At 49.7% G+C, this 23,451-nt stretch overlaps 2 protein-coding genes across 2 annotated transcripts in view; one reads left to right on the top strand and one right to left on the bottom strand.

Annotated features, from left to right (window-relative positions):
* Positions 1-6,066, bottom strand: part of LOC111160060 (crystallin beta B1) — a 13,189-nt gene extending 7,123 nt beyond the window's left edge. The window contains exons 1-3 of the mRNA XM_022522869.1: positions 6,014-6,066; positions 4,433-4,619; positions 2,639-2,757 (exon numbers count right to left, since the gene is read on the bottom strand). Of these exons, the coding sequence (XP_022378577.1) occupies positions 2,639-2,757; positions 4,433-4,600 (287 nt within the window). The 5' untranslated portion in view covers positions 4,601-4,619; positions 6,014-6,066. The remainder of the gene's footprint in view (positions 1-2,638; positions 2,758-4,432; positions 4,620-6,013) is intronic.
* A 4,151-nt stretch (positions 6,067-10,217) lies between these two features.
* LOC111160007 (crystallin beta A4) lies at positions 10,218-17,186 on the top strand. The gene is made up of 6 exons (XM_022522770.1): positions 10,218-10,232; positions 10,826-10,876; positions 11,528-11,646; positions 12,982-13,123; positions 14,979-15,121; positions 16,871-17,186. Exons 2-6 carry the CDS (start codon positions 10,838-10,840, stop codon positions 17,016-17,018), a joined length of 591 nt encoding a protein of 196 aa, XP_022378478.1. The 5' UTR covers positions 10,218-10,232; positions 10,826-10,837; the 3' UTR covers positions 17,019-17,186.
* Positions 17,187-23,451: the final 6,265 nt, after the last annotated feature.

Genomic DNA, 23,451 nt, shown 5'->3' with positions numbered 1-23,451 from the left:
AAGGAAGGAAGGAAGGAAGGAAGGAAGGAAGGAAGGAAGGAAGGAAGGAAGGTAAGGGTAATGTTTGAGTGGATGGGTAGATGAATGGATAGGTAGGGGGTTGGGTGGGTAGGTAGATAGATGCGTAAAAGGACAGATGGCTGGGTGGATGAATGGATGTATGGATCGAGGGAGGGAGGAAAAGTAGGAGGCAGATGGATGAATAAATGAAAAATGAATGATTGGAAGGATGGATGGACAGACGGATGGAAAAATGAATGGTAAGTAGATGGAGGATGGATGGATGGATGGATGGATGGATGGATGGATGGATGGAGTTATGGTTGAGTGGATGGGTAGGTGAATGGATGGAGAGGTGGGTGGATAGGTAGGTATATAGATGCGTAATAGGATAGATGGCTGGGTGGATGGATGGATGTATGGATGGATGGCTAGAAGGAAGGAGGGAGAGTGGTAAGCAGATGGATGAATAAATGGAAAATGAATGGATGGATGGATGCATAGACAGATGCATAAATGAATGGTAAGTAGATGGATGATGGATGGATGGGTGGGTGGATGGATGGATGGATGGATGGATGGGAAGGAAGTCTTGGAAAATGGTGCCAGTCAGGAGATAAGAGCATGAACTCTGGAAACAGACAGACCTAAGTTCTAATTCCAGCTTATCATTTATTTGCTGCATGACTTTGGGCAAGCCACTCAAGCTCAGTAAGTCTCAGGAGATGAGAGGAAAGATGACACGTACCTTGTCAGGATGTTATGAAGGTCTAAAAAGGAATGCACAGAGCAAGTCCAGTGCAGAGAAAGCCCAATGAATACTATCTTTGATGGTTAAAAAGGGAGGACAGCTGCTGGAGGTCTGAATTTATGGAAGGACAGATACTGATCTTGCCACCCTGCCACGTCTCCCCAAATTCACCCCTGTCATAACTATGGGAGTCATAACACCTAGTGAGAACCTGTTATAAGAATGAGGAACTGTAAATATTTCTTTCAATATTTTTTCTCCTCTCCTGTAGCTCCCTGGTGCCTTCTGAGCAAGGAGAGAAGTAGGGCAGGGATATTAAGTTACGGATATGGAAACTGAGGCTCAGAGGGGTAAAGTCACCAGCAAAGGTCCTGGGATGCTGTCAGGGGTCAGGGTGAAGGCTCCTAAGTTTCACGCCCTGCCCCTCTCCCCAATTCTGGGTTGAGGGCACCCCTCACCCCTCCTTCCCCAGCCCACCTCACCCTCTCCATCCTTTTTCTACTACAGTCTCTCCCACAGCCCTGAGGGACCTGACACAGACCCAAGGCTGTGTGACACTGACCACAGCCCCTGTTCTCTTTCCTATGGCGCAGCCCCAGAACACACACTGAAAACCAGCTGCTTCTTTGCTGGAGGAGAAATACTCTGGGTTTGAGTCACTGTCACCAAAAAAAGCCTGAAAACCCAAATTGGCCACATCCGCAGCTTCTGTTCCCAGCTGGGCTTTGGGGCTGGGGGTAGGGCTCAGACTGTGTTGACCAAACTGGGGTGGGGGTGGGCGCAGGAGGCAAAAGGGCGCCCCTCCCCACCACCTATCCCTGGACCAGGGTGACTTGGCTGAACTCACAGGACAGTGGAGAGGGTAAACAGTCATCCCTTTCACCTGCTATGTTGGGACACTCACAAAGGGCCAGGCCCATGCTGCCTTATCTCCTCCAGGCCTTGGCATAATCCAGGGGAGATTAGTGGGGACCATTAGTCTCCCCATTTCAGAGATGAGGAAACTGAGGCTCAGAGACTGTACAAGGTGACTGAGGGAGGTAAGACTAGAAGTCACACCTGACTGACTTCAAAGCCCATCTCTGCCCTTTGTACTGTAGGCCCACGTTGCTGGGCATAGCCTTTGGGGGTTTGGGGCTGGTGAGACAAGAGGCAAAAGGGCCATGTGGGCCTTGTTCTGTGTGCTGACCTCAGCCCACAGGGGTTGGAGCTGGTACAGCCACTTTGTGCAAGGGACAAGTGCTCCTGCTTTACATGGCGGTCCCTAAGGCCCAGAGAAGCCCAGAGAGGCAGGGGCAGGCAGTGGAGTAGCACTGTGGATGACAGGATTGACCTGAGTTGATTCCAGGCTCTGCCACTCACCACTGCATCATTGGCCAAGGGACTTAACCCCTCTGAGCCTCTGTTTCCCCAACTGTCAAATGGGCATAAGAATAGTCCGTGCCTTACACAGCGATCATCTAGGTAAAGCCCTCGGTCAGTGTCTGGCACCTCGTGGGTGTTCAACAGATGCGTATTATTTCTTGTAGGGCTGCTTGATGCCCAGGAGAGGGGTTAGCTTGTGGGTCCTTGGCCCTCTGGTCTCCTCCTGCCCTCAGCGCCTCAGGTTTCCTATAGAGAGATAGCATTTCTCCCCCAGAATCATGACTCCCTGAGTGTAACCTGATGCTGACCAAATCCCCTCTCTGAACCTCAGTTTCTTTATCTGTAAAATGGGAAGGGGAATAATACCTCTGTCCTGGGTTTGAAGTGAGGACCGGAAATGATAGATGTGTCTCGGCTAGCATAGTGGCGGGGCAAGCAGCAGGTGCCCAGTGAATGGCCGCTGCTGTTTCCTTACTATTTTCCCCTGGCCCTGGGAACGTCCTCCCCCCACCCCGCACTCACGGTCCCGAGGTGACAATGAGGCTGCGCACTCGGTCAAAGCCACGGTCTCCCAGGTTCAAGCACTCCCCAGAGAATTCCACACGACGGCCCTGGAAGTTCTCCTGCTCGAAGACCACCAGCTGCAGGAGAGAGAATATCCCCATCCCGGGGGGAAAGGGGTGCAGAGTGAGGGGGAGGAGGTACACTTTCCATCTGGAGAGGCTCCAGGCCAAGACTTTGTTAAGTACCTACATAAATAAAAGCAGATCATAAAAGAGTGGGCCATGAACGAAATTCTGGGAAACAATCCTGTCCTCCCTTCCTTCCACTTCTGAGCTTAGGGTCTGCACCATCATTAGGGACTGATGGATCGACCTTCCTTCCTTCCTTCCTCTGCTGTTCCTTCTTCCTGGAGTGCCCTCTCCACCATACATCCCTATCCTGGAGTTCATGTTCCCTGTCCTCTCTAGGCTCAGATGTCACCTCCTCCAGGAAGTCTTCCCTGATGCTCTCACCCCATGTGGGTTTGGTTGAGTCCTCTTGCACGGTACTTAGGCTGCTATTATTAGCACAAGTAATAGTCACTGCTGCTATGCTTCCGGGTCTCTCTCTATGCACCCCCTCTCCCCCTTTATTCAACCTCCAAAGACCAAGGGCTCCTCCAGGGCAGGGTGTGGGGTTGATCTAATTCTGCACTTCCAGCCTTGGCCTCAGTATCTGCCTTAGAGCTGAGGCTCAGAAAACACTCGCCAGTCCACCTGCCTCAACCTAGGGGCCTCTGCATTGAACTTGGGCTAATCCCTGCTTCACTGAGCCTCCACTGTATTGGGTTTTCATCTGCTCATTGTCCCAAGTTGGGAAAACCTTGCCATTCACGTCAACTGAGGCAAGTGCCTTCCTTCTCCAGACCTCAGTTTCCCCAGCTCTATGAGGAGGAATTCCACATACTCTTGACCTAGCACTTTGCTCCTACACTTGTCCTTCCAAGAGGACTTCTGGTGGGTGGGCCTCAGGAGATGTAGATAAGGACATCCTGGCCACAGCATACTCCACAGCAGAGCTAGAACCAACCCGACGGTCCCATTCTGAAGTATCAGACAGCTGCCAACACGAGTGACCCAAATTAGCGATCTCATAGTAGGTGAAAAGGAAAGATAAAAACCCAGAATGATTGCATACGGCGTATTTCAAGAAGTTAAAAACATGTAAAATGCCAAGAAAGGAATTTCTTTCAAAGGAATACTGCGTAAAAATGCATGCAGGTGGCTGGCGGGGAGAGGTGACAGTGGCAGTTGCCTTAAGGAGGGGAGAGGAGTGGTGGGCTCATGAGGGAGACTTCAGGGTTAGAGGGTGTTTACCAGGTTCTGGCTTTTAATGGGGGTGGGGGTGAGTTTGCAGGCAACTGTTGTATTAGTCAAGGTTAAATACAAATGAGTGATTAACGAACTAACGAAACGACAAGGGCAGGTGTAGACCCCGTGGGCCCTTGTCCCTAACCCAGCATTGTGAAATGACCACAGCTCTGAAACCAGACCAACCCCAACCCCAGGGACTGGGGAAGTTCTTTCAGTCCTCTCTGCTTTGAAGAATTTTCAGGAAGGTCTGAGGCCACCTGCTGCTCCTAGAGTGCCTCTGGGGAGGGCTGGTGGTTTCTCACTTTTGAGAAACTCTGAGCACAGGCTGGTGCAGGCTGGCTGGGTGGCTAAGTGGAGAGGGAGGAGGGAAAGGGGAGGGGAAGAGAAGGGAAGGGGAGAGGGGAGCAGGGGGGAGGACGTGCTGGGGTGGAGCCCATCCCCTATACCTCAGGGTGTGTACCTTGTAGCTGCCAAGAGGCAGGTCCCCAGCTTTGGTTGTTGGCACGGAGGCTGGGGCCAGGGCAGGGCCGGGGCTGGGGGCAGGTCCTGTGGCCGGGGTGCCCTTCCCCTTCCCATCAGGCCCTGGATTCACGGCAGCCGTAGCAGAGGCCTTCACAGCCTGAGACATGGTCCCCACCTGCAAACCCCTATAAAGAAAACTTCGGCCTAGGTCACTCAGGGATGGCACCCTCAAGCTGTACCCCCGTCTCGCATCCTGCCACTAGATGTTTGCAGCCTTCTTTGAACTCATTTTCTCTCTTCTCTTTCTAAAATTGTGGTCTAGGGACCATGCACCCTTGAAATGCCTTCCTGCCGGTCCTTCCACCAGCCACACCTTCCCTTCCATCCCTGTTCCCCACTATGTCCTTCCTTTGCGTCCCTTAGCTGTGCACACCGCTTACCGTCGTTTCTCTGTTGGGGTGATATCAATCAGCCCCACCAGATTAACAACAACATGACCGCTCTTGGAGTTTTTAGGGTACACCAGGCCTGTTAACGCCTATGAATGAAGGCTGACGTCACTCAGTGAGTGCCATGGCATCCCCTCTGAGCTCAGAGAGGGGAAGGGACCCACCCAAGTGCACACCACTGCTCAGAGTTAAGATTTGGGTTTTGACACAAGCAGATGGACCCAGCAACCTGGTTATTAATTGCTCTGCTGTTTCCTTATTCGGACGAATCCACCCCTCGGTCCCCAGCACTTGGCCCAGCAGCATCTCCTGTAGGAGATTCTCCGATGACACCTGTTCAGGGGATGAATGCATGCTGGATCCTGACTCAGTTCCCTCTGGCGTAGTCCAGGAACGGGTGTGTGGATGCAGACACAGGCCTGGGACTGGGGCATGAAGGGGGAGCCAAAAGGAAGGATTCAGAGTGTGTTGGGGGTTTTCTGAAATGGGGACCACGACTACATGGGCGCTGTCTGGAGAGGGCTCTGGTCAATGCATCTAGTTCCTCATTGTTTTGGGGGTGCGGACACCACTGAGTGAAGAACATCTTGTCCTGGGCCCCCCTTTCATTTTGGAGACAATTTCCTGGGATTTGAGGATTCCCGGGCAGCACAGATGGAAACCCTCTGGTCCAGCTGACTTCTGAACACTTTCTGTAAGAAGAATCTCGTCCTCCCCCACGTTCCCCGAGGACTGTTTCTTCGCTGTGCTCTGCCCACTCCAGGCAAATCAGACATCTGCACCACATCTGTGACTTGCAAGCTCTTGCTTACCCCCCCAACAACCCCTATGTCCTTCTGTGAATCAACATTCCCTTGAATTGGCAGTTGGCTTCCTTCCTTCCTGGGGATGTTGATGGGGATGTTGATGTTCTCTCTCTCTCTCTCTCTCTCTCTCTCTCTCTCTCTCTCTCCTTCCTCCCTCTCTTCCTCTCTCTGCCTTTCTCTGCTTACTTTTATCTTCTCTCTCTCTCTCTCTGCCTTTCTCTCTCTTCTGTCATGGCTCTCTCTTGCTCCCCCTCTCTCTGCCTCCCCTGTCCTGTCTTCTCCCCTCCCCTGGGGCTCTCAGCAGCTGCTGGGTCCCCTTCTTACCTGGGGACCTGCTACTTCCTGCTGAAGGACAGGCAGGCGGTCAGGCGGGTGGGCTGGTGCAGTGGGTGACTGGGGGCCGACCCCCCATTTTATAGTCTGGCAGACACCAGGGCCCATGGTCTGTGGCACAAAGCATGAGCTGGCTCAGCACATTCGGGGCAGGGAGAGGCCCCTGGGGCCCTGATCTTGCCTGGGTTACTGTGGAGGGCAGCACTTTCCATTGTGGGCCCAGCTCGCACAGCAGAAACCCTGGCCATCTGCCACTCCACCTTGCCCTGGGCCTGGCCCCTAGCCAGAGGCCTGTCTCTAATACCCCAGCTGTGCTGGGCCCACGGGGTCCCTGCTGGCTGCCGATACTGGGGAGCCCCAGGGGGTGGGATATTTGGGAGACAAGGAGCACAGCAGATCAGAAAATGCTTTGTAAGGGCAGATGTGAGTGTGATGTTAACAGCCCCACCTGCTGAGTGTTCGCGTTTGCAGCTGCAGACACGCTCTACCCACTACATAGTCTTGGTCAAGCCCCAGGGTGATCCACCTTATTCGGTACTTTTAGTACCCATTTCACAGATGGGCCAAGTGAGCTTTCTGACAGAGAGATCAGAGCCAGGAACTGCCCCCACAGGCTGGCCTGGGGAGCCTGTCTGCTTCACTCTCATGCTATCTGACTTTGGCTCTGGCCTGACTTTCTGCCCCAGGTATAGAAGTCAGGATAGAGGCGTGGGGGTGGGGGGGCTGTGTTCAGGTGAGTTGAATGTTCAAAGCCCGAGTCCTGTTCCTCTACCCACATTAGGCCCAGATGTCTCCCCTGCTCTTCCCTGATCTGCCTGTAGAAACTCCCCTCCATACCCTGATCCCAGGGACAGAGCTGGTGGTTGGGAACATGCCTGACCATCTCAGCACTTCCTTGGGGAAGCTCCGAACCCCACCATTTCTTGTGCTCTGCTGGACCCCAGCACCGAGCATGGGGCCTGGCACAGAAGGCACCCTCAATCAATTTGGGCGGACTAAGAGGTTCTGCCAGTGGAAGCTGGGGTCCAGGGGGAGCAAGGGGAAGCTGGATTGGGGGAGAGAAATAGGGTGACTGGCTGGGAGAAGTGGAGAGCCACAGAGAAATAGAGAAGATGATGGAACTCGAGCAGGAGGAGAGACGCGCAGTGTAGGGGAGGAGACAGAGGAGACGGAGAGACAGAAGTCAAATGGAGCAATAAAAACTCAGAACAATGGAACGGACACCAGGAGTCTTCTCATCCAATTCTTGCCTTTCACAAATGGAGAAACTGAGACCCTGCTGGAACAGGTGACTTCTCTAAGGTCCCACTGTAGAGCTGAGGGAACTGTTGGGCCAGATCTGCCTACAGTCTGGTGTCCCTGCCCCCAAGTGGTGGTGGTGGCACAGGTTCCTGCCTCTTCCGTGGGGGTCCCAGGACCTAGCCATCTACAGAGCCCAGATCTGCCTTGAGATCACCAGGGCCTGGGCCCAGCTCTGCCGTCTGCTCCTGCACCCCACCCAGCACCCCCTCACTTCCCAGCCTCCCCCTCAGCCTTTTATCCCAGGCCAAGGCCTGGGAGGGGGGCAGGAACCACAGGATGGGGCAGCCACTGGAACAGGGGCCAACATGCCTGTGGCTGGGGGGTGGGGCACCCACAGGTCTGGGCTTTAAGGCCAGGCTGTCTGGAGCAGTTCCATGTCCCCTGTGGCCATGGGCTGCCTGCCAAAGTGTGGGGGCAGAGGTAGAGGCTGGCCACCCCCAGGCTGGGTGGCTACACCCTGAGCATTTTACTGACTTGGGTCCTGTCATCCTCACTACGAGGGGGCGTCTCCGGGATGAATCTCATTTGCAGATGAGGAAACCAAGGCAAGTCCTTTCCTCTGCTCTCAGCTTTGTTGGCTCCTGGATGAAACGGAATAGGGAGTCACAGTCTAAGTTCTGAAACTTAGCTCTTGAAAATGATGCACTCCTGCTTTTATGGGAAGAATTGTTTAGTGGTATTTTTTCAGCTACAATTGTAGCTGAAGTTACCATTGACACATAACACTGTATAAGATATACAATGCATTGATTTGATACATGCATGAATTGTAAAATGATTACCACCATTGTATTAGCTACATCCTCCCTCCGATCACAGTCACTGTATCTCCTTTGTGGTTGAGAACACTGAAGATCTCCTCTCTTAACAACATTCAAGTACATGATGCCGTATTATTAGGGATAATCACCATTCTGTACACTACTACATCCCCAAACTTCCTAATTTTCTAACTGGGAGCTTGTCCCCTCTGAGCAACATCTCCCCATTTCCCCCACCCCAACCCCTGAAACATCATTTTACGCCCAGTTTCTGAGTTTGTCTTTTGTAGATTTCATATAGAAGTGATATGAGACAGTATTTGTCTTTCTCTGTCTGACATAGTTAACTTAGCATAACTCCCCTGAGGTCCATCTCTGTTAATGCAAATGGAAGAATTTTCCTCTTTCTCCTGGCTAAGTAAATACATATGTATGTATGTATACATGTCTATATCACATCTTCTTTATCCCTTCGTCCATAGCTGCACACTTAGGTCCTTCCCATATCTTGGCTATTGTGAATAACACTGCAATTAACATGAAGGCACAGATATCTTAATAGTAATCATTTTTATTATTAGCAACCATGATGACAATGAGAGGGCACATAATGCTTTCTGTGTTTCAGGAGCGGTTCCGAACAGAAAGTGCTTTTCATGTGTAATTCACATTTACCCTCACAATACCCCAATCTCTTAGGCTAAGCCCAATTTATTTATTTTCTTTATAGCCATTTTGTACACGAGGAGACTGAAATTCAGAGAGATTAAGTCACATGCTCGAAGTTCCCAGCCCGCAGAGTGGGATGCAGAGCCAGGCTGCCTGGTCCCTAGCCTTTTACCTTCAGGGTAGCCTTTCATCAGAGTCATGCATTTGACAAGGCTGCATGTCACCAGCCCAGGAGGGAGCTAATATTGCCATCTTACAGGCCAGGAGCTGATATCAGACATCCTCCAGGTCGACCAGATATTAGGAGGCAGGGCTAGACTCTACCCACAAGAGTGGTCTTGTTTCCAGCCACACTCTTTCCCCTTGGGTCAACCCCAAGGGTAGGAGTGTAGGGAGAGTGTGTATTCAAAGTGAGTTTTACAAACCCGGGATACCTGGGATACCTGACAGGTGTACTACTGTTTACACAACACGTTCACACCCACCCGCTCCTTATTCTGCCTACAGAACCATCTGGAGTCCTTTTTGAATTTTATGGGTCCTGGAGACCCTGGCTCAGCCTGCCTTTCTTGCCAGGCCCCCTCCTTCAGGGTCCCTGAACTCCAGCCAACTGGGCTACCAGCTCTTTCTCATACATACACCCCACGTTCCCACCTCCACACTTCTGCTTAGAAAAAACACTCCTTACATCTCGCTTTGTACACATCCTCCTTACCCTTTGGAGACAGTCTAGGTTAAATGCCACTTCCAGGGGCACCTGGTGGTTCGGTCAGTTAGGCATCTGACTCTTAATTTCAGCTAGGGTCATGATCTCAGGGCCGTGGGATGGAGCATCAGGCTCTGTGCTCAGTGCAGAGTCTGCTTGTCCCTGTCCTACTGCTCCTTCCCCCACCTGCATTCATGTTCACTTGCCCTCTCGCTCTCTGTCAAATAAATAAATAAAATCTTAAAAAAAAAAATAAATACCACCTCCAACACGAAGCCAACCCTGATTGCCCCTACTGGAAGAGGATGGCACGTGGCATTTGTGAATGCATTCTCTGTGCCAGGCATGTTACATAACCTCACAACAACCCCGTGATGTGGTTTATTCTTGTCCTATTTTGTAGGCAGAAATCGAGGAGCAATGACCTGCCCCATGTCGTGCAGCTAGGAAGGGTGAAGTTTTTGGATTCCTTGTCCAGGCCTCATTCTCCTGCTCCGATCAGGAGTCCCATGGAGCTAATTAAGGTAGAACTTCCCCTTCTCTTCTTCATAGCTGATCCCTGAGGGAGGCCACCTGACTCTTTCCCTTCCAGCCGAAGCCAACGCTGCTGACACCTCTCCTTTGGGACTTCAGCCAGGACTGGCTTTTGTTTCGACTGCTCGCATGCTGAGTCGGAGCTTTGTCTCCCAGGGGCCCTCTTCCCTCCCTGCCTATAAGAGCCTGACCTCGGCTGGTCCCACCATGTTCTGTCATATTCTCTGGGTCCATCTTGGTAAGTCCCAGGCTTGGAGAAGGGGTGGGATCCACGCTCCCAGTGAGCACCGTGGGAGGTGGGGAGACCAGGTCTCCAGTCCTGGGGATAGCACTGTGCCATCCTAAATGTCATCCTCACCCTAACCAAGGTCAGGTCCCCACCGTCAGGACCAATACCTGTCACCCTCATTTAAAAACAAAATTATTCCTATAGTCCTATTGCCTCGATTGTCACCATTAGAGTCACTTCCTTGCATCAGGTGCTGTCTGGGGGAGGTTCTCTTAAACCTAGCACCCTAACACTGGCTAGGTTGATCCATCCCACTGGCAGCCACAGACGTTTTCCCACAGTGAGTGGATAAATTAATACAGAGTGGGGATCAGAGGCAAGGGGACCCCAAGTGGGTAAGTTTTGGTGTGGTGTATAGGAAGCAAGTAAGGTAGATGACATTCATCACAGATGGAAAGACACAGATTGGGAAAGAGAGGAATGGGGCAAACCTAGTGCAGTCCTACCTGGATCCCATCTGGATCCCGATCTTACCTAAACTAGACTTTATCATTCAGGACAGCAGACGGTCAGGGTGGTTATCATGTTCTTCTCTCATGTAGGAAGCTGGCGACATGACCCTCCAGTGCACCAAGTCGGCAGGACACTGGAAGGTAGGAAGAGGCACGAGGGGGTGGTGTCTGAGGAGTGAGGGGGTGCAGAGGTCAAACCCAGGTCCAGGGGACCCTCTCGATCTCCTCTGTTGAATCCCCACCTCACTCTGGGGAATGTGTTATGAGGCTCTATTTTTGCAGAGGATGCCGTCGAGGCTCAAAGAGGGGAAGGGACTTGCCCAAAGTTACACACAGGGTCTCGAGTTGAACTGGGGTCTTCTGGTCCCCAGACTGAACCAGCAACACTCCGGCAGAGAGGGCAAATTGGTGACTGCACACAGTCTTTGGGCAGGGTTTCTTTGGTCCCCTCTGTGTCAAAAAAAATTTTTTTTGGAATTTATCATTAGCCTTCAAAAAACTGGAGGGTCCACAGAAAAGTCCAGATAGAGCGATTGTCTTGAGAAATTGGAAAATCTGGCCGGCATTCCCAGGGGGCAAAAACAGGTGGCACTGAACAGAGATCACCCATTTATGGGGTCTGTGCCTTCCAGTCTGCGGCCCTTCTCCATCCTTACCTACCCGGCCCCTGGAGGTATCTGAGTTTGCTATCCTTTACTTGCCCTGCCCCACTGTTAGTCTTGCGGTGAGTTCCTAATCCCTCATCACGCACAGGACTCTGATGCTAGTCTCCTGCTTTTCTCTCTGTCACAGATTGTGGTGTGGGACGAGGAGGGCTTCCAGGGCCGGAAGCATGAGTTTACGGCGGAGTGCCCCAGTGTGCTGGAGCTTGGCTTTGAGACTGTGCGATCTTTGAAAGTGCTGAGTGGCGCGTGAGTGTGTGGGGGGATCTGAGTTGGGGTGGAGGGGGACAAGAAGAGGTCTAGAAAGGGGTGTACTTGGCCCTACCTTCCCAGGCTCTAACTATACTAGTGTGCCTTCCTTGGGTCCAAAGTGTTGGGCAGTGTGCAGGACAGTAGCATAAAGTTAAGCAGGTTGTGCACTGCGCAAATGTAGGTATCATCATTCACATAGATCCTGAGCATTGGATGAGGGAGTCTTGTAGGATCACACTTTTAGAATCAAGTGTTGGGTCTGAAATGTTCCTCTTAAGCATAAAAAGAAAGAAAAAATCACTTGCCAAAAATAGAAGGTAACTATAAAAATATATATAGTAAAAAATAATGCTATTATTCTTTAGTTGAACATTGTTGCTGGAGGCTCTGAGCATAGGATACATTGTGTTAAAAGCAAAAGAGAGAGATTAATGAAATGTGAAAGTATTAATGACACACTAATATCACACTGAGGCTCCTATCCATATCAGCACCTTTTTCTGTAGAACTTTCTGTAAAGGCGAAAATGTTCCATGTCTGCATTATCTGATTTTGAACACTGGCCACATATGACCATTGACGACTTGAAATGTAGCTGGTGTATCTAAAGAACTGAATTTTTAATTTAATTTAATTTAGTTTAATTAAATTTTATATGTTTTAAATTTAATTAGCTTTATGTGGCCAGTGGCTACCATACTGGTTAGAAGTTTCTAGAAGTTTGGGAAGTAGATTGGAAGGAGAACAATGTTCTCTCTATGTGATTTGGAGTCACTTTATATTATGCTTGTGAGTGCCACTAAGGTCCTCTTGGGTGGTATTTACGCACCTCACATCTGGGAGAAAAAACTCTTTTCACTTCTGCTTTTACAGGTGAGGAATTAGGGATTAGATGGGAGCAGTGACTTGTCCAGGGATATGTCCAGCAAACTGACAGAATCTGTGTGGAAGGAGAAAATAAGCTCAGGTTTATTACTTACATAAGACAGTTTGTTACTTAAGTAGTCAGCAAATGCAAGGTCATCATAGTGGCAGCCTCCTGTGTCCCTTGTCCCACAGGATGACACCAAAAGGGGCCAGATGACAGCAAGAGTGGTGGGCACCCTGCTGTTGAGGACCTGCTCCATGCTTCGGCTGTGGCTCGAAGCTCTACCCTCCAGCGTCGGGGTACAGGGGTACAGGCTCCTCCCTCCTCTCAGTGTGACAAGTAAAAATGTCTCTAGACATTGGTTAAATGCCTCCCAAATGGTAACTCCCAAATGATAACCATTGGTCTAGAACTCAGGATGAGGGGGTCTCTTACCTCTTGCACTCTCTACCCTCTATCCACAGGTGGGTAGGCTTTGAGCATGCTGGCTTCCAAGGGCAGCAGTACGTGCTGGAGCGGGGCGAGTACCCATGCTGGGATGCTTGGAGTGGCAACACTGCTTACCCCACAGATAGGCTCACCTCCTTCCGACCAGTGGCCTGTGCCGTGAGTCCTGCCACCACCTCGTCCCAGTGGGGTTTGGGAACTGACTAAACCAGAGTTCAAATTCTCATGTTACTTCTTCAGTCTCTGTGACTTGGCATCCCTCCCTCCTCTCTCTGAGCCTTGGTCTCTTCTTGAAATGGGACCACATCATGGGGAAGAAGAATGGGTGGCATCGACCAGATCACCACACACATTGTGACCTTCACGACTTTGGTTATGATATGAGGCCCTGCATGTTTCACATCCCTCTTTTCATGACTCGGGGATACCAGGAGAAGCTGAGTGCCAGGGTTGGCAGGACAAGATGGGGAGGAAGGTTCTATTTTCTTCCTGATTCCTTATCAGTGTTCCTGATTTTATACTCTAGCGACTGTTTATGGAGTATGCATGGAGGTGGGCATTACTAGCTCTGTCTTACAGATGAAAGAGCTGAGGCTAAAAAGATGTATTTTTTTTCTTCAGATTTAAAAATCATACAAGGCACATAGATTTATCACCCAAAGTTCAGAAAGAAACCCAGTATGACAGAGTAAGAAAAGTCACTTATACCCACATGACTGAACAGAAGCACAGTATTTTTTTTTAAGATTTTATTTATTTATTTGACAGAGATCACAAGTAGGCAGAGAGGCAGGCAGAGAGAGAGGAAGGGAAGCGGGCTCCCTGCTGAGCAGAGAGCACGATGTGGGGCTCGATCCCAGGATCCTGGGATCATGACCTGAGCTGAAGGCAGAGGCTTTAACCCACTGAGCCACCCAGGTGCCCCCAGAAGCACAGTCTTAACAATGCTGGAGACTTCCTTTGGTCTTGTTTTTATTCACAGATTCTGCCTACACCAACTTGTATTCACATCTGTGTCTGTATCTATCCACCTATATGCCTATTCCTATGTATTTGGGCACATTCGCAACTTTGTTACAAAAATGGAATTAAAGAAATGCAGGCTTAGAAATCAGCTTTTCTCACAGGGCAAATTGATCACAGTCATTCTCCCGGGTGATTAAATCTCATTGACAGTATCATTGTTCATAGATCCCCAGTATTTCAAATTGTGAGCAAGTTCATTTGCTCCTGTATTCCACAATGGCCTGGGCATTGTGCTGATACAGGGACCCACGGTGGACTGTGACTGTGACCATGCTATCCCTGATTTCTTTTTTTTAAAAAGATTTTATTTATTTATTTGACAGGCAGAGATCACAAGCAGGCAGAGAGGTAAGCAGAGAGAGAGAGAGAGGGAAGCAGGCTCCCTGCTGAGCAGAGAGCCTGATGCGGGGCTTGATCCCAGGACCCTGGGATCATGACCTGAGCTGACGGCAGAGGCTTTAACCCACTGAGCCACCCAGGCGCCCTGATATCCCTGATTTCATGCAGTTTACAGCTTCTGATTTCACTTTGTCCTCCAAACAATCTTGACAAGTGGGGGCGGTTAGTTTCATTTTATGGGTATGGAAACAGCTGAGAAACACTATTGTGACATGTCCCAGCTGGTATGTGTGGAGTCAGAATTTGAACCCAGATCACAATAATCCTCTTCTTAGCTCAGTTAACCACCTGATCCCCATTTGGGGACTTTCGGGCTTGATTTCCTTCCTCTCTTCCTCCCTTATCTTTTCAGTTGTCATCTTCAAGGCTGGGATGAACATCCCTGCAGCTTATTTGTCCCATAGTTATTTTCTCTGTGTACATTTCTGGAAGGGCAAATGGTGCACACCTTTTGTAAGGTTTTGTTGCCTTATTACCCTTCCAAAATGTAAGGAAGGCTGATTTGGGGGGACAAGGGCAGGGGTGTCTGGAGAGGCACCTGGGTTCTCAGCTGGGTGCCTGGAGGTCTGACCATTTCCTCTGCCTACAGAACCACCGTGACTCGAGGCTGACCATCTTCGAGCAAGAGAACTTTCTGGGCAGGAAAGGCGAGCTGAGTGATGACTACCCCTCCCTCCAGGCCATGGGCTGGGATGGCAATGAAGTGGGGTCTTTCCACGTGCACTCAGGGGCGTAAGTGAATCCAAGGCTCTGCCTGACAGGGAAGGAGAGGCTGTGAAAACTGTGTGCTGGGGATTTTGGGGCTCTGATACCCACATTCCAGAGGAGGACACTGAGGCACAGAGAGGTCTCAGGCAGAATTTGTGGGACAACAAATAGCAGACTCCCATATCAAACTGACACTATGCCCAGATAATATTTATTGATCCTTGTTACCAGCTTCAGGAACAGCTGGATCCAGGTGCTACAGGTAGGGTTCTTCGTCATTATATTCACAGGCAATCTCTTCCCAAGCAAAGGCGACGGTGCAGCTTCATCCTTACTCCAGCCAACCCCATGGCAAGAGAATGCCTCTGTCTCACTGATTCCCGCAAAGGTTCTAGGAAAGGTTCTCATTGGCCCAACTTGGGTCATGTGCTCAACCCTGAACCAATTGTCATGTGCAGGAAGGGAGTGGTCTGATTGGCTAGGACTGGTCATGTGCTCGTTGCAGAGTGAGCATATTCCCACATTACCTGAGAGGTGGAGGGGTGGAGAGAACAGTTGCCCAGCCCTAGAAAAATAGGTGTGGCTCAGGCATTCTGCTCCAAGACCACCAGGAGGGAGGTGATTAAATCCAGCTTCAAGCCCAGACGGGACTGACTCTTCCCACCCTGTCCCCCAGTGGCTGGCGGGTGAATGTGAGATGTGAGGGCTTTCCTTAGGGAGGCCATTGCAACCGGCCTCTAGGTGCCCTTTGGCTCCTGGCAGGAGTGAAGGTGAGAGGTGGCTTTTTGTTTTATGGGTGGTGGTTGTTTTTTGGCTTGTTTGTTTTTAAAGGTTTTATTTACTTATTTGAGAGGGAGAGACAGAGAGAATGACAGAGTGAGAAAGCAAGAGTGGAGAGGAGAGGGAGATGCAGACTCCCTGCAGAGCAGGGAGCCCAACACGGGTCTCCATCCTGGGACGCTGGGATCATGACCTGAGCTGAAGGCAGACGCTTAACCCACTGAGCCACTCATGTGCTCCCCTTTGTTTTTTAACCATCAGAGAATTTTGTTGTTCCACAGTAGGACCTCTTGTGATTTATTTTATTATTATTATTATTATTTTTTAACCTCTTGTGATTCTTGAGTCCACTTCCCTCATACAGGGGGGAAATGGAAGCTCAGAAAGTGAGACACCAATTCTTGTCCAGTCCTGATCAATGTACAGGTCAATGAAGGGAAAGAACAACAGCCTTTTCCTTGGAAGGGCTTCTGGCTAAGGGAGGAGGGGAGAGAATGATTCCTCACTTCCTCCCTTCCTCCCTCCTTTCCTTCTTTTAGTATGTATTAGCCCTGGTGGCCAGGGGCATTGCACTGTGCACCAGAGGGCCCAATGAACCAGACACACATGCATCCCTATACCCAGGAGCTCACCCAGCTGTCACGGGAGGCTGACATTTTATAAACAATCTGATAATTGTCTAATTATATGAGAGCTACAGAGGACCAGGAGGAGTGTGGCCTGATTTGGAGAACCAGTCCTCAGAACAAGAGGATAAATACAGCTTGGTTAGGGGCTGGGCAAAACATGGCTGGAACGGTGTTCTTGTCAGAGGGAACAGCATGATCACAGGCCAGGTTGTGGGGCGGGTGTAGGAGGAGAGCAGGGCACATTCCGGGCAGCGAAGGAAGGCTGGGATGGCTGGAATGTGTCTGCAGCACCAGTCCCTTCATCCCTGTGTGCTCACCTTGTGGGTGCCTCTCGAGGGTAATGGTCTGCTCTTCCCTTCCCCAGCTGGGTTTGCTCCCAGTTTCCCGGCTACCGAGGCTTTCAGTACGTGCTGGAGTGCGATCACCACTCAGGCGACTACAAGCACTTCCGAGAGTGGGGCTCTCACGCGCAGACTTTCCAGGTGCAGAGTGTCCGCAGGATCCAGCAGTGAGCAGGGGTACCGGCGTGATGCCTAGGAGCAGAGGGGAGCCTGTCTGGAAGGAGGAGCTGCAGAGGGTCTTCCGTGCCCACTCCTCTGCCTCCCCCCGGTGGCCCCCGTGAGCTAGTTCATGCACAGTCAGCACAAAAAACAAAAAGTAATAAAAGAGGTCTAGTGCTAGCTTGTGCATTTTGATTTCATCAGGCCTCTCAAGGAACTGATTTTTCCGCTTTGTCGATTTGCTCCATCGTTTCTCTGTGTCCTACTTCACTCTGTCTTACTCGTCACCATTTCCTTGCTTCTGTTTGCTTTGGGTTTATTTTATTCTTAATTTTTCTTGCTTGTAAGGGTACACCCTTGGGTCATTGATTGTGGGTGCTGCTTTTCTCTCCCGGTAGAGTCCTCTAGAGCTCTCAGTTTCCCTATGAGCACAACTTTAGCCGCTTCCCCCAAATTTGAATCATTCAGTCCGATAGTTCCTGGTTTCCCTTGTGAGTTCTTCGTAGGCGCATGGGTTCTTTCATGATATGTTATTTTGGGGGATTTTCAAGATTGTTACGGATTTGTTCTCAAGTCCGATTTCAACACTCGTGCTTACTTCGGCAGCACATAGATGAAAATTGGAACAATATAAGATTTCAACACTCTAAAATGAGCCCAGACTTAAATTTTACAGCCCACCACATGGTCTATGTTTGTTGCGCACTTGAAAACTGCCTAAATTTGGCAGTTGTCCTGTGGAGGGTCTGTCCACGTCAATTAGGTCGAGTTGAGGTTGGTTAGTGTTTTTGGCAAGTGCGTGTTAGATTTTTCTACATTTTTGTTGATTTTTTAAAAACTCAGATTTTTATCCGTCACCGAGAGAGGGTTGTTAGTGTCTCCTACTATAATCTGGATTTATCTGTTTTTTTTCCCCCCTTTAGTTTTATGCATTTTTGCTTCCTGATTTTTTTCTTTGTTCCAGAATTTTGATACTGTTACTAGGTGCACTTACATAGGCATACATATACCTATATTTTTAAACAATTTTATTTATTATTTATGTGTGAGAGAAAGCATGTGAGAGCGTGAGCGAGCGAGCATGGGGGAGGGGGTGGAGGGAGAAGCAGACTCCCCGATGAGCAAGGATCCAGATGTGGGGCTTGATCTCTCGACCCTGAGATCTTGACCTGAGCCCATGGCAGACACTTAACTGACTGAGCCTCCCAAGTGCCCTAGTCTTTTTTTTAAAGCATGTGCGAAGGGAACCAGTTCTCTCCCCTGGCAAAATTTCTCATGTTCCTTTTGTTTTTATCCACAGTTCGCTCTCACACACTACCCTGGAGTCTCTCAATTGACGTCGTCTACCCTCTAAAGGAGCCCCAGAGGAGGTCTTAAAAACTGAGACAGAAACTCCCATTCCACTCGCAGGCAGCTTGAGCTGGAGATTGGGTTTTACCTCGGGCTCTCTCCCCACCCCTGTTTCTTTATTATGTAGATTGCCTTAACTTCATAAGCCTTCTGGCTCTTTTTCCACGCAGTCTTCCTCTGCCATCAGTAAGTAGGACAGAGACCGGACAGGGTGGGGTCCAGCAGGGCTGCTGGAAAAGATAACCATATCTGGCTCAGGAAGGGGGAGGGATGTGTTTGGGAGCATTTGCTCTGGAGTAATTCTTAACCCCTCCTTGGTTATCATACCATCCATTCAGACTATCGTTTGCCGGGGACCCTCTGTGCACCAGGCCCTGGGAAGTGGTACACAAGGGACTCAAAGTCCCTTTTCTCACCAGGCTGGATGGGGAAGTAGGCTGAGTTTCCAGTGGGTCACAGTATCCCATGATACCAGGGGAGGCATGCTGGCTGTCAGGCTGGGAGAGGGGCAGATGATGGGAGAGGGGTAGGGGAGAGGCAGCCTCTCCTTGGTGCTTACCTCTACAACCACGTCTTCTCTGAACTTGATCCCTGAATGTCCAGGGATGTCTAGACACATGGGTGTCTAATGCACATCTAAACCAAACCCATGAACATGGAAACTCCAACTCTCCAGCTCTTCAGGCCGAAAACGAGGAAGAATCCATAACATTTCTCTTTATCTCTCACTAGGTAGTAATCCAATCCATCGGTAAAGCCTGAGGCTGGTACTTTCAAAAGGTACCAGAATCCAATCACTTACTATTATCCATCCCCTTTGCTCCTACCTTTGCCCACAAGCATCCTGTTCTTTGCCCCAGCAGCCAGAGTGGTTGGTCCTGTTGAATACAGAAGGTGGATCTTGTCACCCCCTGGCTCGAAACCCTAGGATGCTTTCCCCATCCCACTCCCAAGGGGAAAAAAAACAAAACCAATTCAAACCACAGCAACACTTTTGTAGTTTTCTCCAAGGCTGACCATGACTTGCCTCTCCTGTGGCCTCTCTGACCTCAGGTTCCGCTGGTGAAGTCTTCTCTGAACGTTTCAAGGGCATTTGCCTGCTCTTTGCCCAAACAAAACACCACAGACTGGGGCACTTAAGCAACAGATATGGATGTCTTACAGTCCTGGAGGCTCAAGTCCAAGATCAATTGGTTTCTGGTGAGGCCTCTCTAATTGGCTTGAGGATGGCAGCCTCCACTCTGTCCTCATGTGACTGTCCCTCTGCGCATGCGTGCACCCCTGGTGGCCCTTCCTTTTCCGGTAAGGACCCAGTCGTACTGGGTTAGTGCCATACCACGACAGCCTAACTTAATCACCTCTGTCAAGACCTTTTCCCCCAGTTGGGTTACTTCTGAGGTACTGGGAGTTGGGACTTCAACACATGAATTTTGGGGGGAAGCATGTCTGTCCACAATACCAGGTTTATTCCCCCCATGCTGAGGTTTTTTGGTTTTTGCTGTTCCCTGTTCCCTCAGATAGTTTCCACCAACAGCCCCTCACCTGGAGTCAAAGGTTCAGACTTGGAAGGAAACTTCTAGATCAAATCTAGTGTTTCACAACCTTTTCTTAATTATTGTCCTCCCCGCTCCAGAAGTCTTTTTTAGACACTTTTCCTGATGGTCACCCCCCCACCATGAAATGTTAATACAATTTCATATTACGATTTAATACAAAATTATATTACAAACAATATTATGATTTAATACAAAATTATATTACAATTTTAATATAATGTGTATCTGTGTATGGCCTCTCTGTGTATCTGTGCTTTAGACATAAAAAGAATTAAGGTTTATTTTTTTCCTCCCTGAGCCAATTTTCACCTCCTGGGGGCGCTGTTGCCCCCAGTAAGAGTGTATAATGGAGTCTCCTCCTTTCTTCAGGTTTGCTGGGAAAAAGAAACCCCAGGATGGATAAGGACTTGCCTAAGGACATACAGTGTGTAAGGCAAAGCCTGGATTATGAACACAGACTTGCTGATATTCTCCTACTAAACTCCATTCATTCATTCATTCATTCACTCAACAAACATGTACCAAATGTCTACAATATACCACTCAGTTATAGGTTCTGAGGATCTAACAGGGAATGAAACAGACAAAAATCCCTTCCTTCGAGGAATTTTAATTCAGTTGGGGGACACAAATTTTACCCCCATAACTCCATGGTTCTTCAGTTAAGATTTATCAAAGACCGTTTTGCAGGTATTGTTACGTTGTTCCTTGAAAAAAAAATTATGTCCAAAAATCTTGGGCATTGTTGGTGTCTAGTCTTCAGGCCTTCTTGAAACCAGCCATAGTTTATTGTGTTTCCTGTGACTCCCTGGATGGACAAATGGAGTATTCAGAGTTTCCCAAACTAATTTGACCACACAACTATTACTATTATTCTTATTATTCTTTATTCTTTTTTTTCTTGGTGAACCCATCTTGCATGATGAGTGAGCTGAGGAGCACAGGTGAGACATGCTAAAGTTAGCCATGATAGCCAATCACAGCCTAGTATGAATTAGTTCACGTATGTCTGGGTCCTGCTGTTCACCAGGGCTTTAAGAAATGGACTGTGGAAGAAGTGAGTGCTGCTGTGGGTGTACGGTGTAGGAGTGCTGTCTGGGAAGTGGTCTCAGTCTTAGGGAATGGGCATTAGGAAGATATAGGAGTGAAAATTTTACAGAGAGGATGGTGAAGTTGGTCTCCGTGGATTCTGACATTTTGCTAAGGCATTGGATGGGGGCTGGGCCTGGCAACCATCTTCCAACCAGATGCGTCCTCACCCTGAACACTGAGACCCTGGAAGGCACTGGATGTGGTGGTTGGTGAGGGGGATTGTAATCCTACAGCTGTACCCACCACGGAGAGGCAGCTGTCTGACCTGGGCAGGCACTGTACTCTGGGGAAGCAGTCATCACAGCCCCAGGTTTGCAATCTGGGCTTACCAGGTTGTGATCTCAGTTTCCTCCTCTGCTAACTGGGGACACACAAGACCTACCTCTTCCCTTTTGAGAAGTGAAATGGCATATCACACTTGCCTATCCCCAGAACACATACCATGTAAGCTGTCAGTAACGGTGGAAATCATTGGCATTATTCTATCTCTCTGTCCTTTGGCTTTAATATCTCCAGTCTCAACCTCCAGTCCCCTCATCTTGGGCATGCCTTTCTCATGATTAATAATATTGATGGCACATCTGATGTTGGTTCCTTTATCATGTCATGTAATTTAAATGTGACAGTTAACTCCTTGAAATCATTATAATTCCTTTAAAACTCATCAGAATCTTGAGAGTCCTAGGCTCAGAGAGGTCAAGCAACTTGCCCAAAACCATCCAGCCTGTAAGAGGGTTGAGCTCAATGTGGACTGTGTAAGGTTTGGGGGAAGCTGAAAGAGTTAGTGGGCACAGTAAGTTATCTAAACAGTAAGTTGCTAAGCTCCTGTCCTCTCTTTTTTTTTTTTTTTTAAGATTTTATTTTTTTATTTGACAGAGAGAGATCACAAGTAGACAGAGAGGCAGGCAGAGAGAGAGAGAGAGAGAGAGGGAAGCAGGCTCCCCGCCGAGCAGAGAGCCCGACGCGGGACTCGATCCCAGGACCCTGAGATCATGACCCAAGCCGAAGGCAGCGGCTTAACCCACTGAGCCACCCAGGCGCCCTCCTGTCCTCTCTTAATAGAGTTGAGAAAGTCACCCCTCACACTTTAGTATGAATAACTGGGAGAGCTTCTAACTTATCATAGAAAAGTCTTGCATTCCTGGGGGACAGAGCAGGCAATAATTGCTGAATGAATGAATGAATGAATGGGGGAGGCTCATTAGAATTTGATGGCAGCCCTATTCAGAACCAGAGTCAAAGCCAAGAGTGAGGCTGGTAACCATAAAAAATGGTACCCCAGATGTGCGATGGCAGCTGGAGTGACAGGCAATAATGAAACAATTTGTCAGGGGTACTCGTAGGAGGGGAGGAAAGAGAACATGAAATTATTTTTCCTATCTTGGCAGGAGACCAATTCTCCTAGGTTATAAAGGCAAGGGAACTTGAATTACTGACGGCGATTTGGCCAGAAGCGCTGGTAGGCAGAAGCACCCATCATCCAGAACACTGCACCCAGCCAGCAGGACTGACCCCAGCGTCCTGAACTGCGGACCCCAAACCCACTTCCTCTAGGCCCAGAGAGGGGAGGGGACTGGTCCAGGACCACACAGAAAACACGATCCACGTTACTGCTCCTGGGAGTGGGCATGGCACAGAGGGTGACAATGCATTTGGAGTTGCAAACATTTGGGGCTGAGTCCTGGATCCCAAGTGGATCAGCCAAGGTGATCTTTGGTGTGTGTGTGGGGGGGTGCTCTTGACAGGGGAGTCTCTATTTATTTATTAATTTATTTTTAAAGATTTCATTTATTCATTTGAGATAGAGTGAGGGTGAGAGAGAGAGAGAGGGAGCACAAGCAGGGGGAGCAGCAAGCCGAGGGAGAAGCAGGCTCCCACTGAGCGGGGAGCCTGACCCGAGGCTCGATCCCAGGACTCTGAGGCCATGACCCTGGCCGAAGGCAGCCGCTCACCTGACTGAGCCACCCAGGCGCCCCAGGAGGCTCTTTTCATCCTCCACTCATGCCCTCTCTATCCCCACGGCCCCATCTGTCCAGTTCCTTCTCTCATCCACATGATCCTTTCTCTACTGTCACACTGAGTCACTCCCCCCAGGAGCGAAGACGCTGTGACCACACATTGGTAGAAACTGTCGACCAGAGAGGAAAGGGACAACCTAGAACGGAAGAGGGTGACAAGGTGAAGACCTCACTCATGTTGGGTGTGTTTGCCAGAGGAGGGCACGGAGGGGGGAGAGAGGGACGTGTTTTTCCCTGCACACCTATTCATCCCCAACAAGGACCAGGGCAGTGCCATGACAGTGACCCAGTCCCTGCCACAGCCCTTTGTGGAAAGGAGAAAGAAAAGCATCTCCTGAGCTTGCTGGACACAGAGCCAGGCCCTCACACATCCATTAGGGCAGAGCTCCAGCGGCTGGGGCAGGCCCACACCACCCCCACACCCCCCAA

This window comes from Enhydra lutris, unplaced genomic scaffold, assembly GCF_002288905.1.
Source record: "Enhydra lutris kenyoni isolate GAN:26980312 unplaced genomic scaffold, ASM228890v2 scaffoldscaffold73, whole genome shotgun sequence".
Classification (NCBI taxonomy): domain Eukaryota; kingdom Metazoa; phylum Chordata; class Mammalia; order Carnivora; family Mustelidae; genus Enhydra; species Enhydra lutris.
This window is presented reverse-complemented; position numbering and strand designations above follow the sequence as displayed.

What these genes read in the sequence shown, in the direction of transcription:
- LOC111160007 (XM_022522770.1), top strand. Translation starts at nt 10,838, where the DNA reads ATGACCCTCCAGTGCACCAAGTCGGCAGGACACTGGAAG. An exon ending in TTGAAAGTGCTGAGTGGCGC is followed by an intron (nt 11,647 to 12,981) that starts GTGAGTGTGTGG and finishes CTCTATCCACAG; the next exon opens with GTGGGTAGGCTTTGAGCATG. An exon ending in TCCGACCAGTGGCCTGTGCC is followed by an intron (nt 13,124 to 14,978) that starts GTGAGTCCTGCC and finishes CTCTGCCTACAG; the next exon opens with AACCACCGTGACTCGAGGCT.